This window comes from Chiloscyllium plagiosum, unplaced genomic scaffold, assembly GCF_037043375.1.
Source record: "Chiloscyllium plagiosum isolate Xiang-an unplaced genomic scaffold, Cpla_swu_hap1 HiC_scaffold_20, whole genome shotgun sequence".
Taxonomy (NCBI): Eukaryota; Metazoa; Chordata; class Chondrichthyes; order Orectolobiformes; family Hemiscylliidae; genus Chiloscyllium; species Chiloscyllium plagiosum.
In genome coordinates this window covers 27689716-27702953 of record NW_028270158.1, presented here as the reverse complement: position 1 = coordinate 27702953, position 13238 = coordinate 27689716, and the positions used below count along the sequence as shown (strand labels likewise).

At 42.3% G+C, this 13238-nt stretch overlaps 1 protein-coding gene across 3 annotated transcripts in view; it reads left to right on the top strand.

The window, feature by feature from the left end:
* The window catches only part of snx8a (sorting nexin 8a), a 47335-nt gene that overhangs the window by 2815 nt on the left and 31282 nt on the right, over nucleotides 1-13238 (top strand). For 2 of the 3 annotated variants that reach the window (XR_015760551.1, XM_043711812.2), the window contains exons 2-7: nucleotides 418-545; nucleotides 6356-6485; nucleotides 7278-7456; nucleotides 8048-8165; nucleotides 10885-11006; nucleotides 12912-12992. Coding sequence is in view for 2 of the 3 variants with exons in the window: in XM_043711812.2 (XP_043567747.2) it covers nucleotides 418-545; nucleotides 6356-6485; nucleotides 7278-7456; nucleotides 8048-8165; nucleotides 10885-11006; nucleotides 12912-12992 (758 nt within the window). In the remaining variant the exon portion in view is untranslated. Of the gene's footprint in view, nucleotides 1-417; nucleotides 546-934; nucleotides 1061-6355; nucleotides 6486-7277; nucleotides 7457-8047; nucleotides 8166-10884; nucleotides 11007-12911; nucleotides 12993-13238 lie in introns of those variants that run through there. The other variant, XM_087997733.1, reaches the window with a different exon arrangement.

Genomic DNA, 13238 nt, shown 5'->3' with positions numbered 1-13238 from the left:
CTGGCCTGAGCACACGTGTGTGACCCCACACCCCCACCCCGGATCTGGCCTGAGGGCACTCATGTGACCCCGCAGCCTCGCCAAAGAATCTGGCTCGTGCGCGCGTGTGACTCCACGCTCCCCCTCCAGCTTTGGCTCTCCCACCCTGGGTCTCATGCACATCGACCCCTCCTCCCGTTTCCCCTCTCACCCCATCCTTGTATCGTGCATGTGCATCTCCCAGCTACAATCAGTTCTGATGAAGGGGCACTGGACCCAAAATGTTAATTCTGCTTTCTGTCCACTGATGTTGCCCGACCTGCTGAGTTTTTCCAGCAATTTGTTTTTGCTTCTGACTTCCAGCATCCGCAGTTTTTTTTTAGTTTTCTACAAAAGCATACCTTCCTGTCTTTTAAGTTATCCTTTTGCTTATGGTAGGTGATGTTCCTCCCTATTACCGAAAGGTGTATGAAGCTATTTGCTGTAAACATGAGGATCACGTACGGAGAAGTGACTTTCATAAACTGTTGAACAGGACTGAGCTGCCACCTCTTGTACAGAGTCAGGTAATGCAGCAATTCCTCAGTAAGAACTGACACACAGTGGGAGATATTTGAGTTTGTTTTGTGGAGATAATTGCTTAACCTACAGTACTAAGATTGACCAGTGTTCTACCGAGAGGTTTACTAGAAAGATGGGAAAACAAAAATTGTCCTGAATGTGAAGTTTATTGGATGGTTTTCAATGGTCTCTTTCAGGTGAAATGGGGTAATGAAGAAAGTCATGTGACATTTTCCAAATCTTGTTTGACAACAACAAGCTTTGCTGGCTCAGTTACTATGTGAATAGGAAGAACCAATGTGAGATGTACTGTGAGTGTAAAATGTTTACGCCCAATGACAACGACAAGACTATGCTAGCTGGATAAATTATCATTCTTCAAATTTTGTGACAGTATCTCAGAAAGAGAAGGGGCTGCAGTTCATGTAGTCAGCAGAGAGAAGTGTGTCTCTTGTCTGTGAGCTACCAAGCAGAAGCATGGGTGGAAAGCTGGCTTTTGGTTAAAAAGACACATTCCATGGTAAGCCAAGGATTTGGTGAATTTTTTCCTGGTGTGGCCAGAAGTGTCATGCCTTACTGTTGATATTTTGTTTGGGCTTCTCCCGAAATAGAGAGAAAGTCATTTTGATGATAGCTCTATCTTATGACTTGGTGAAAACGAGAAAGGCCAACTTGATGGCAGCATTGTTGGACTTCTTCCTGCAAAATCTCAGTTCTGCAGATAGTAGTGAAATTTGACACTCGTGTGGGAATTTTGGATGTTAAATTTAGGGTGATATCTTTTCTGTAGTTGCCATCTAAAATCTGTTTCATTGACACTTAAGTTTGATTCTGCAAAAGACTTACTTTGATATCTTAATTCTTTGTCATTCACTGAGAATTTTAATTTATGTTTGAAACTTTTTGCCCTCTATGGGAATTGGAACAATTTTTAAAGACGATTGCACTCGGTGTTTGATGATATAAACTGTTGACATTTTTGCCCAGTTTTATCCCAATTCTTTTTGGACTTTCTTTTTGATGGCACTTTAGAATTTCATAACTCTTTTTATGAACAAAGGATTAGCTTATTAGAAATTTTGGGGACAGAACTTGCCACTAATTTAATAAATTTAATTAACATCAGTATATCAGTGGTGTTTCGTTATTGTTCTGCTTGCTTGTCAGTTTGGCAGAGTGTTTCTTGTGGGAGGATGTTAATGTGTTGGAAAAAGTTCAGAGATGGTTTGCGAGACTAATACTTGGAATGAGTGGATTGCCTTATGTAGAAATGCTAAGCAGGTTAAACCTGTATCCTCTAGTTTAGAAGAGTCAAAGGTGGCTTAAATAAAGTATAAAACCCTGAGGAGGTTTGACCAGGTGGATGTTTCCTCTTGTGGGATAATCTGTAACTAGGCAACATAATTTTAACAACAAGACTGTGAAGCGGAAATTTTTTTTGAGGATTGTGTGTTTGGAATTCCCTTCCTCAAGGAAGTGGATGGAGAATCTATAAATGTTTTAACATAGAAGTAAATTGTGGGTGGCACGGTGGCACAGTGGTTAGCACTGCTGCCTCACAGCGCCAGAGACCCGGGTTCAATTCCCGCCTCAGGCGACTGACTGTGTGGAGTTTGCATGTTCTCCCCGTGTCTGCGTGGGTTTCCTCCGGGGGCTCCGGTTTCCTCCCACAGTCCAAAGATGTGCAAGTCAGGTGAATTGGCCATGCTAAATTGCCCGTAGTATTAGGTAAAGGGGTAAATGTAGGGGTATGGATGGGTTACGCTTCGGCGGGTCGGTGTGGACTTGTTGGGCCGAAGGGCCTGTTTCCACACTGTAAGTAATCTAATCTAATCTAATCTAAATAGATTCTTGATATCGAGCAAATGCAGGAACGCAGAGTTGAGGTTAAAATCAGATCAGCCATGAATGCTGGAGTTAGCTTAAAAGGCCAAGTGGCTGATTCTTGTTCCTTGTTCATATGTTTGTACAAAGGTTGGCCATAGCTTATGGCAATTTCATACTCTTTGAAATGGTGCCATGGGACCTTTACATCCAAGCTCTTGTTTGACATCTCATTGGAAGGGGCATTGGATAAATACTTTAAAGGAGAAAACAATTCAGTATATTGGTGAAAGGAGAGGGGAGTGTGGGACTTAACCATAGCTTTTTTAAAAAGTCTGAGCTGCTTGGCTTTCTCTGCTGTGTTACACTTGACAAACAAATTATTTGTGTTTTAAGTTGCTTCTTTGTAAGTGAAACTGCCAACTGTTCAGTTAAGTGGGGAAATTCAACTTGTGTAATCATTTTCCTCTCCCTCTGACATTGTGGACTGTTTGGTGTTTTCCTGTTTAACTGATTATGTTGGTCACAGTGTAGTATTGTAATAAGTAGGAAGAGATCATAGATTGGATTGATTAGCTCATTGTACTTGGTGTAAAATATTGACCAGCAACCTTTGGACTGAGTATTGTTAAGTATTTCACCTGGCATTGCTGTTGCTGGAGATTTGGATGAACAGGAAATATGTCATGAAAGGATTGTCCTATAGAAATCGTTTAATGATAACACTGATCATTCTGTCGATCTGAAGAGGTGATCGTAAGTAAACTATTGCTTTGCCTTTCTCTTAGCAACTTCTCCCTTTTACTGTCTTGTTGAGTTCAGTCCTTATTTATTCATCTATTTAATTAATCACCCTTCACCCTACTGTTCCATGACTACCTTTATCCTCCCAGAGCACAGGAAATAGTTTGCCCTTTTAATTAGAGTTTTTCACAGGGTTTGTCTGATTCAATGCAGGGAGGAGGTTTGCATCTCACTTCTGTATACTACTTTCTTGTTGAATAAACTCTCTGATCTTTTGGGGAATCTGTGCAGTGCTAATATAGAACAGGAAAGGAAAGAAAAAGAGAAAACATTGATTGAGTTGTGCCTTTGACGTACTCAGGATGTTCCAAAGTTAATGATTCCTTGTTGAAATATTGTTTTATAGAAAAAAATGATTGCTGGTTTGCATGCAAGCTCCCACAAATAACTAATTTATTTGGACCATGGAAAAGAAAAAGGTACCAGCAGTTAGAGGAGTGAAGTATAATGTGGAAAAATGAGAGGTATGGACTCTGATAGGAAAAATAGAGGAGCTGAATATTATTTAAATGGAGAAAGGCTGGAGAAAGCTACAAAACAGAAGGATTTGTGAGTCCTTGTGTATAAATCATAAAAAGCTAGCATCCAAGTTCGGCGGGTAATAGGGAAGTGAAATGGAATATTGGCTTTTATTTCAAAGGGAATGGAGTATAAAAGAAGGAAGATTTTGTTAAAACTATACAAAGTATGAGTCAGATCACAGCTGAACTACTGTGAATAGTCTTTGAGGTCTACAACACAGAAAAAGTCCCTTCAGTCAATAGAGTCTGGTCAAAATCAACCACCTAACTATTCTAATCCCATTTTCCACCCCATAGCCTTGTATGCCTAGGTATTGCAAATGCACCGTCTAGGTACTTATAGAGTCATAGAATCATATAGCATGGAAAGAGACCCTTTGGTCCAACCAGTCCATGCTTAACATAATCTCAAATTAAACTAGTACCACCTGCCTGCTCCTGGTCCATATCCCTCCAAACCTTTCCTACTCATGTACTTATCGAAGTGTCTTTTAAATATTGTAATTGTGCCCACATCCACCACTTCCTCAGGAATTTCATTCCACACATGAAGTACCCACTGTGTTTAAAAAAAATGCCCCGCAGTCTTTCTTAAATCCCTCTTCTCATCTTAAAAAAAAATCCCCCAGTCATGAAATTCCCACCTTAAGGATAAGACACCTAGCATTAACCCTATACATAACCGTCATGATTTTATAAACTATTATAAGGTCTCGCTTAAACCTCTAGTGGGAAAAGACCCAACCTATCCAGCCTTTTTTTATAACTTAAACCTTCCATACCCAGCAACATCCTGGTAAGTCTTTTTTGAACCCTCTCTAGCTTAATAATATCCTTATTATAACTGAGCAACCAGAACTGGACACAGTACTTCAGAAGAGGCCTCACCAATGTCCTGTACAAGCTCAACATGACTTCCCAGCACCTAAGCTCAAAGAACCAAGCAATGAAAGCAAGTGTGCTGAATGCTTTTTTAACCACCTATATGTGATGCAAACTTCAAAGAATTATATACTTGAACTCTTAGGTCCCCCTAATGAGGGTTTCTGCCTCTATCACCCTACCAGGCATTTCGGACCCCTTTGTCTAAAGATACGCTGGCATTGTTGTCAGTCCAGAGAAGGTTTGCTAGGATAATAATGGATATGGAAGGACTGTCTTAGGAGAAATTGAATAGGTTGGGCCTATGCTCATTGGAATTTCGATAAAGTTGGAATGAGGCAACTTTATTGAAATATACAAGGTTCTTTGGGGACTTGACAGGATAGACACAGATTGTTTTCATTAGTGGGAAAACCTCGGGTCCAAGGGCATAATTTCAATAAGAGGTCGGTCATTTTAAGCCAGGTGAGGAATTTCTTTTCTCAGAAGTGAATCTCTGGAATTCTTCAGTGCAGAGGGCTCCTGAGGCTGGATTGTTAAGTGTATTCAAGGCTGAGAGATTATTCATTGGTGAAGGATCAAAGGTAATAGGGTAAAGTTAGGAAAGTGGATTTGAGGATTATTAGATTAGTTGTGATCTCATTGGGCTGATGCGCTGAATGACCTACTTCTCCTTCGCACTGTGGTCTTAGTTCCACTTCCAGCCCTAATACTTTGACTCAGTGAGCATGAAATAATTACTTGCCCTTCTCTCGTCCCAGCAAAAGTTATTTTATGGGTAAAATTTACTCTTTTGTTTAATGGGTATAATTTAGCTTTTTGGAGGGGTACATGCAAACATAGGACTTGGAGCTGGAGTAGGTCATTCAACACCTTGAACCTGCTCCACCATCCAATAAAATCATGACTGATCTGATAACTCCACATTTCCTCCTAACCGGAAAGCTGTTCCTTCCTTGTTTACTAAAAATCTACTTCCAGTGTCTGAAGAGCAGTCAAAGACTGTTTTTGCTGTCTTTTGAGGAAGAGAATTATGACCCTTTGACAAATTCTCATCACAGTCTTAAATGGGTAATTCCTTATTTTTAAACAATGACCCCTACTTATAGATTTTCCAAAGAAGGAAAATTCCTTTTCAACTCTACTTTGTCAAGACCCGTCAGGATGTTTCAGTCATATCACCTGTTTTTCTTCTAAACCCCAATGGATATAAGCGTAGTCTATCTGCCCATTCCAATTATTAATAGAGTAAACCTCTGAACTGCTTCCAATCCATTTATATTCTTTCGTGAAATAAGGAGACTAATTCTTCACATTAGGTGTGGCCTCACCAATTCCCTGTATGTCTGAAGTATAGTCTACTCTCATACTCAGTTCACCTTGGAATAAATGATAACATTCTATTTGCTTTCCTACTTGCTCTGCCTCTGTCACCCTTACAGGCATTTCGGGCCCCTTTATCTAAAGATATACTTTTGCGATTCATGCACCTGTGCACCCATGCCCCTCTGCATTTCCTGAGTTCCTCCCTCCCTTCCAGAAAAAACAGTAGATCGGGAAATAGGTAGGAAAAATATTCCCTAAGGAAAAGGCTAATGCTAAATACCTTCAAGTTATCTGTCATCTCCTTATTTATTCACCAGATTTCTCTCTGCAGGACCAATGTTCACTTCGTTAACCTTTTTTATTGTAAAATATCTTATTGTGGATGAGCTGGAAGAATTAGATCCCATATTGACTAAGCATATTCTCCTACAAGTGATGTCTTTATGCTGTATTTCCAGATTGCTGAGATTGTAGAATCCAAGGAAGAGTCCATCACAAAGTCAGCCCTGTACAGAGCTTTGGTGTTGATTGCTCTAGCTCAGCAGGGAAAGCAGCCTTCTCCAAAACTACTAGAGAATATCACACAAGGTACAGTGAATCTACTTAGAGTCATAGAGTCATATGGCTCAGAAACAGGCCCTTCTACGTAACTCATCCATGTCGACCAGGTTTCCTAAACTGAACTAGCTCAGAGTGTAGTTTAATGTCTCACTTGGGACAGCACATCTAACAGTGCAGTACTTGATTCGGAGTAATGGCTTTTCTGTTGTCCTAGTCTCTGCAAAGGGACTTGAAGCCACTGTCTTGTTTCTGAGGCATGACTGCTATCCGCTGAGCCACAACATATAGAATAGATTAGATTAGATTAGATTACATTTACATTACAGCGTGGAAACAGGCCCTTCGGCCCAACAAGTCCACACAGACCCGCCGAAGCGCAACCCACCCATGCCCCTACATTTACCCCTTACCTAACACTACGGGCAATTTAGCATGGCCAATTCCCTAACCTGCACATCTTTGGACTGTGGGAGGAAACCGGAGCACCCGGAGGAAACCCACGCAGACACGGGGAGAACGTGCAAACTCCACACAGTCAGTCGCCTGAGGCGGGAATTGAACCCGGGTCTCTGGCGCTGTGAGGCAGCAGTGCTAACCACTGTGCCACCGTGCCGCCCATATGTAGAAAGGGAAGTGTTGAGCAGGGGAAAACTTAAGTTGAGGGGAAGGAGGTTTTTATTTTGTCGTTTTAAACATTGCAGTGAAATGAAGTATCTATTGGGAATTCATCCGCAAGCTTGTAGTGGTGTTGAGAAGTGTCAGATTGTGGGGTAGGTTGCGTTCTGTATGGTGTTCTTTAATAAGCTAATTCTTCCCAAGAATATCCAAAACCTCGGTTGGGTGAGCTAGAGTCAATCCGGATGCAGACTCAGGGGAATCCGATTCTCCTGTCAATGACTCTGCAAGATCTGCTGCATGTTGACACGGTGCAGGTGGAACTAATTCCAGAAAAGAAGGGTCTCTTTCTAAAACATGTGGAGTATGAACTTTCCAGCCAGGTGAGTTTTGCTCAGGACTTGATCCTTCATGGTGTTGTTCTGGAATATCTTAGATCTCTTCTTCAGTGAACTTTAATCTTCCTTCCTGTGTCCTCATACCTACATAGACTCCTGGTCCACCAAAGCTTCAATTTTAATATTTCCACCCTTGTATTCAAATCCCTCCATGGTCTTTGCAGTCCCTATCTCTGCAACCTCCTTAAACTCTCCATGATCTCTTCCTCTTGTGCACCCTGACTTGCTTTGTCCCAGCATTTATGGTTGTGTCTTCAGCTGTCTAGGCTGTAAGATTTGGAACTCCTTCCCTAAACATTTCTTTTAAGACAGCTCCTTAAAACCTACCTCTTTGAACAAGCATTTGTCTTCTCTGGCTCAATGTTTTTATCAACATTTGTGGAATCACACATGTGACGTGACTTACAACATTTTGCTACTTTTAAAGGCACTGTTTAAATGTACGTTTTAAAAAACTTGCTTGGTGTGAACTGAACTTTTGCCTGATTGTTTAATTTTTTTGTTTTTCATTTAACCTTGATTGGTTCACTGCAATATGAATGTTGACCCTTGACACCTTGTTGCATTTCCTTTCAGAGATTCAAGTCATCTGTTTATCGACGATACAATGATTTTGTGGTGTTTCATGAAGTGCTCCTCCAGCGGTTCCCATATAGAATGGTGCCAGCATTGCCGCCAAAAAGAATGCTAAGAGGTAAAAGCATTGTGTGGCTAAATGGTTATATAGTTGTGAAATTGAAGTCTATCCAAGTGTGCATTTTCTTCTGGTGTATGTTTTGGGGATCAGATAAAAAGTTCTGAAGTGGTTTTTAATGCTTCAGAGCAGGTGTAGGAAACACTCATAGCTTGAGGAAAGCTCATTTTAGTTTTGCAGGAGGCTTGGCTGGAGCTGGAAAAGTAAGACAGTCTCTTCTGAAGAGAGGGGATGTTTTTAGACTGGTAAGGAATAGGTTACCTCACTATAAAAAGTCGAGGGTGTGGTGCTGGAAAAGCACAGCAGGTCAGGCAGCATCAGAGGAGCAGGAGATTCGATGTTTTGGGTAAAAACCCTTCATCAGGAATGAGGCTGTGAGCAGAAAGGTTGGTGAGATAAATGAGAGTGGGACATATAAGCTCAGAACACCACCCACGCTCCTCCACCTCCTCCAAGACTTAATTTTCTTGCCCCCCCCACAATGCCTTATCTTAACCATGGGCATTAAGTCCCTATACACCTCTATCTGCCATGACAAGGGTCACTGAGCCCTCTGTTTCTTCCTCTCCTGGCGTCCCCACCAGTACCCTTCCACTGACACTGTCATTCGTTTGGCTGAACTGGTCCTCACCCTCAATAATTTCTCCTTTGAATCCTCCTACTTCCTTCAGATGAAAAGGATAGCCATGGGTACCCGTATTGGCCCCAGCTATGCCTGTCTGTTGGTTGCGTGGAACTGTCCATCTTCCGCAGTTACATTGGCACTATTCCCCACTTTTCCTCCGCTACATTGATGATTGATGTATTGGCAACACCTTGCCCTCCCATGAGAAGGTTGAACAGTTCATCAACTTCATCAACATCTTCCACCCCAACCTTAAATTCATCTGGGCCATCTCTGACACCTCCCTCCCTTTCCTGGACCCCTCCATCTCCATCAACAGTGACCAACTCAACACTGACATCTCTCTCAAACCCACAGCTACCTGAACCACACCTCCTCCCACTCTGCCTCCTGTAAAAACGCTATTCCTTATTCCCAATTCCTCTGACTCTGCTGCATCTACTCCCCAGGAGGACCACTTCCACCACAGAGCATACACCAGATGGCCTCCTTCTTCAAAGACCATATTTTGCCCTCCTGTGCATCTCATCCACTTCCTGCACCTCCCCCCTTGAACCCTACGCCTCCAGCTGCAACAAGGACAGAATCCCCCTGGTCCTCACCTTCCACCCCACCAACCTCCATATACATCGCATCATCCTCCGCCATTTTCGCCACCTACAAACGGACCCCACCACCAGAGATATATTTCTCCCCACCCCTATTCTCTTTCCGTAAAGACCCTTCCCTCCGCGACTCCTTTGTCAGGTCCACACCCCTCACCAACTCACCCTCCCCTCCTGGCACCTTCCCCTACCACAACAGGAATTGCAAAACCTGCACCCATACCTCCTCTCCCCCCCCCCCCCCCCCCCCCCGCCTCCGTCCAAGGCACAAAGGAGCCTTCCACATCCATCAGAGTTTTTCCTGCACTCCCACATGTCATTTATTGTGTCCATTGCTCCTGATGCGGTCTCCTCTACATTGGGGAGAGTGCTTCAGAGAACATTACCGGGACATTCGCACCAACCAACCCCACCACCCCATGACCAAACACTTCAACTCCCCTCCCATTCTGCCAAGGACATGCGGGTCCTGGGACGCCTCCATCACCACTCCCTAACCACCCGACACCTGGAAGAAGAACGCCTCATCTTCCGTCTCGGGACCCTCCAAGGCATCAATGTGGACTTCACCAGTTTCCTCATTTCCCCTCCCCCACCCTATCCCAGTTCCAACCTTCCAACTCGCCAACGCCCTCATGACCTGTCCATCATTCTTCCCACCTATCCGCTCCATCTTCTTCTCCAACCTATCACCATTACCCCCACCTCCACCTACTTATTGCACTCTTAGCTACATTCTCTCCCAGCCCCATCACCCTCCCATTTATCTCACCACCACCTCAGCTTACAGGCTTATTCCTGATGAAGGGTTAATGCCTGAAATGTTGGTTCTCCTGCTCCTTGGAAGTTGCCTGACCTGTGTTTTTCCAGCACCACACTTTCAACTTTGATCTCCAGCATCAGCAGTCCTCATTTTCGTCCATCTCACTGTAAGAAGTCTAGATTACAAATTCTAGACCAGAAGTGTTGGCTTAAAACTCTAAAGGGGTTATTTGAAGCTGAGATGGTCTAAACTCAGTCGTATGAAAGCTCAGGGAAAGGGCTGCCAGACTCTCAGGACTGAGAATTGAAGTCAACACAAGTCCTGTAGATGTGTTAAAGGATTTTTTTTTCTGGCTAGATTACTGTAAAGGAGTAAAAGCCTCTGATTTATTGAACCAAATTAGCCACCTTCTGTGCTTGTGTTTGTGAAAGGCCACCTGATCAAAAATAAACAAACAACAAAATATGAATATCTAAAAAACTATGTTTCAGTCTGAGATCTGATTTGACCATGAATAATATCGGCTTGGATCAGAACATTGACCGGTCAGTTACTTGAAATAATGCTTGCTGTCGAGAATGGCAGAAGACTGATACATTAGTAGGAGTGGTTGTTTTAAAATAACAACGGTTTGGAGGTTTTAGTAATGTGGCTGCTTTTTTATGTGTGTTATTGTATGCATTGAACTGTTTTCAATTCCCTCTTTTTCTCTCCACTCCAACTCAGCTGACCGTGAGTTTATTGAGTCTCGGCGACGTGCTCTAAAGCGTTTTATTAACCTGGTGGCTCGTCACCCATTCTTCTCTGAAGATGAGCTTCTCAATATCTTCCTGTGCTTCAGTGGTCCAGTGCGTATACAGTAGATTAACTTCCTGGATTGATCGATTTGTTATTTCTGAAATGCAAGTAGCCTTTCTTTGAATGACTGGTTGGAGAGTTTGAGCAAGTAGTGAACAATGGTTCCTATCCAGAGGAGTGAGGGAGTGGTGTGTAATATAAAATGGTGAATGCAGGAATAATTTTTTCTCTACCAATCTCCTTATTGCTGAATTGCGATTTCAACTCATTCATGGGAGAGTTGTTGAGTGAAACCAAGTCAAACATTTCCCTTTGGGGTATGTAGCGTGGAAGAATGTGGGTGGACAGATGCTCTGTGAATGCTCATCATAGATCTGATGCCTTTCTCTTTTGAAATAGTCCAATTTTTAGCTACGCTGATACGTGGGATGGAAAGAGATAGAAGGGAGAGCGTTTCTCAGATCAACGATAACCGATGCAGTCTTACAGAAAATACACATTTTTGTAAGGCCTTGATGTCTACACTTTATAGTGAAATGGTTATTTTGACTACAAAACATTGCATGTAATTAATCTTGTTTTATTCATTTGTGGGACGTAGGTGTTGATGGGTTGGTCAGTATTTATTACCCTCTCTAGTTGCCCTTGAGAAAGTGCTGGAGAGCTGCCTTGAGCATTCTAGTCCACTGTGGCAGAGAGACCCACAGTGAAGTTAGGGAGGAAATTCCAGGTCTTTGTCCCAATGATGTCAGGACAATGGTAATGTATTTCCAAGTCAGGATAGTGAGTGACTTGCAGGGGTGGTGTTCCCATGGGACCATTGTTGCCTGTCTCCTAAGTAGTAGTGATTGTGGGTTTTAAAGGTGCCCCCTAAGGGGCCTTGGTGAATTTCTGCAGTGCATCTTGCAAATGGTACACAAAGCTGCTGAGCGTTAGGGGTGGAGGGCATTTATGTTTGGGATGTGGTACCAATCAGCGAGGCTGTTTTGTCTTGTATGGTGCCAAATATCTTGTGTTATTGGAGCTGCAAGTCATCCAGGCAAGTGGGGAGTATTCCATCTCATTCTTGACTTAAGCATATACATGCTGGACCAACTTTGGGGATTTGGGAGGTGAGTTACTCTGGGAAGTATTCCTAGCCATTGCATTTATATAGCTAGTCCAGTTGAGTTTCTGGTCAATGGTAACCCCACGATGTTGCTGGTGGTTGATTCAGTAATGGTAATACCATTGAATGTCAAGGTGCAATGGTGACATTCACTCTTATTTAAGATGGTCATTGCCTGGCATTTGCCTGGTGAAAATGTTACTTTCCATTTCTTAACTCAAGCCTTTATTGTCCAGGTCTTGCTACATTTTAATGCGGATTTTTCCAGTATCTGCGGTATTGCAAATGGTGCTGAACATTGTGCAATCATTGGCAAACATTCCCACTTCTGACATTAGGATAACAGGAGGGTCATTGAAACAGCTGAAGATGTCTGAGCCTAAGTCACTACCCTAAGGAATATAGTCGCCTTTTCACTCAAAGACGAGATAACATTAAGAATAATTTCTTGTGTGTTAAAACATGATACGCCAACAATTAATGAGTGTTGCTGATGACTAGATGTTTTCTAATGTCCTTTTTAAATTTTATAGTAAATTAGTTTTCTATCTTGGTGGCTCTTGTGTCCTTTCAGGAAAAAGATTTCCTAAAGGACACAAGAGCCACCAAGACAGAAAACTGATTTGTGACTCTTGTTCCCTGTCAATGGGGCCCACTCTTAACTACCATCCAAAATGTCCAACTGAGTCACACTCTTTGAAACTGTTGGTGTCTGCTATTAACTAGGAGGAGCAATAAGTGCTGGCCTTGCCAGACACATCCTGACTATGAAGTAAAAATTAATTTAAGATTGTCCCTGTCCTTAAAATAGGATTGTAAAGGTTTTTTGCTTTTTGTTTTGATTAAGGATATTCAAAATAAGATTCGAGAATCTTTGCGAGGAGTTGGTGATGAGTTTATGACATGTGAAATCGCAACAACAGCCAAGGTAATGATTGGAGCTCTGCTGTTGGAAGTTAAACATTTATTTGGCTAATTGTTGATGCTGTATGTATTAATGGTACTGTCAGAAGGGTTTCATTGATAGTTGTGTCCTCTTGCAAAGCAACTTAAAATATAATTATTGATCATGTTCTATATTTGAGTAGTCTGCAGAGAACATTCTGGAATCTAACATTAAGAATTGTTGGCGACAGATCTATTGAGGGAGTGCATTATACCCTGTTGAACAACT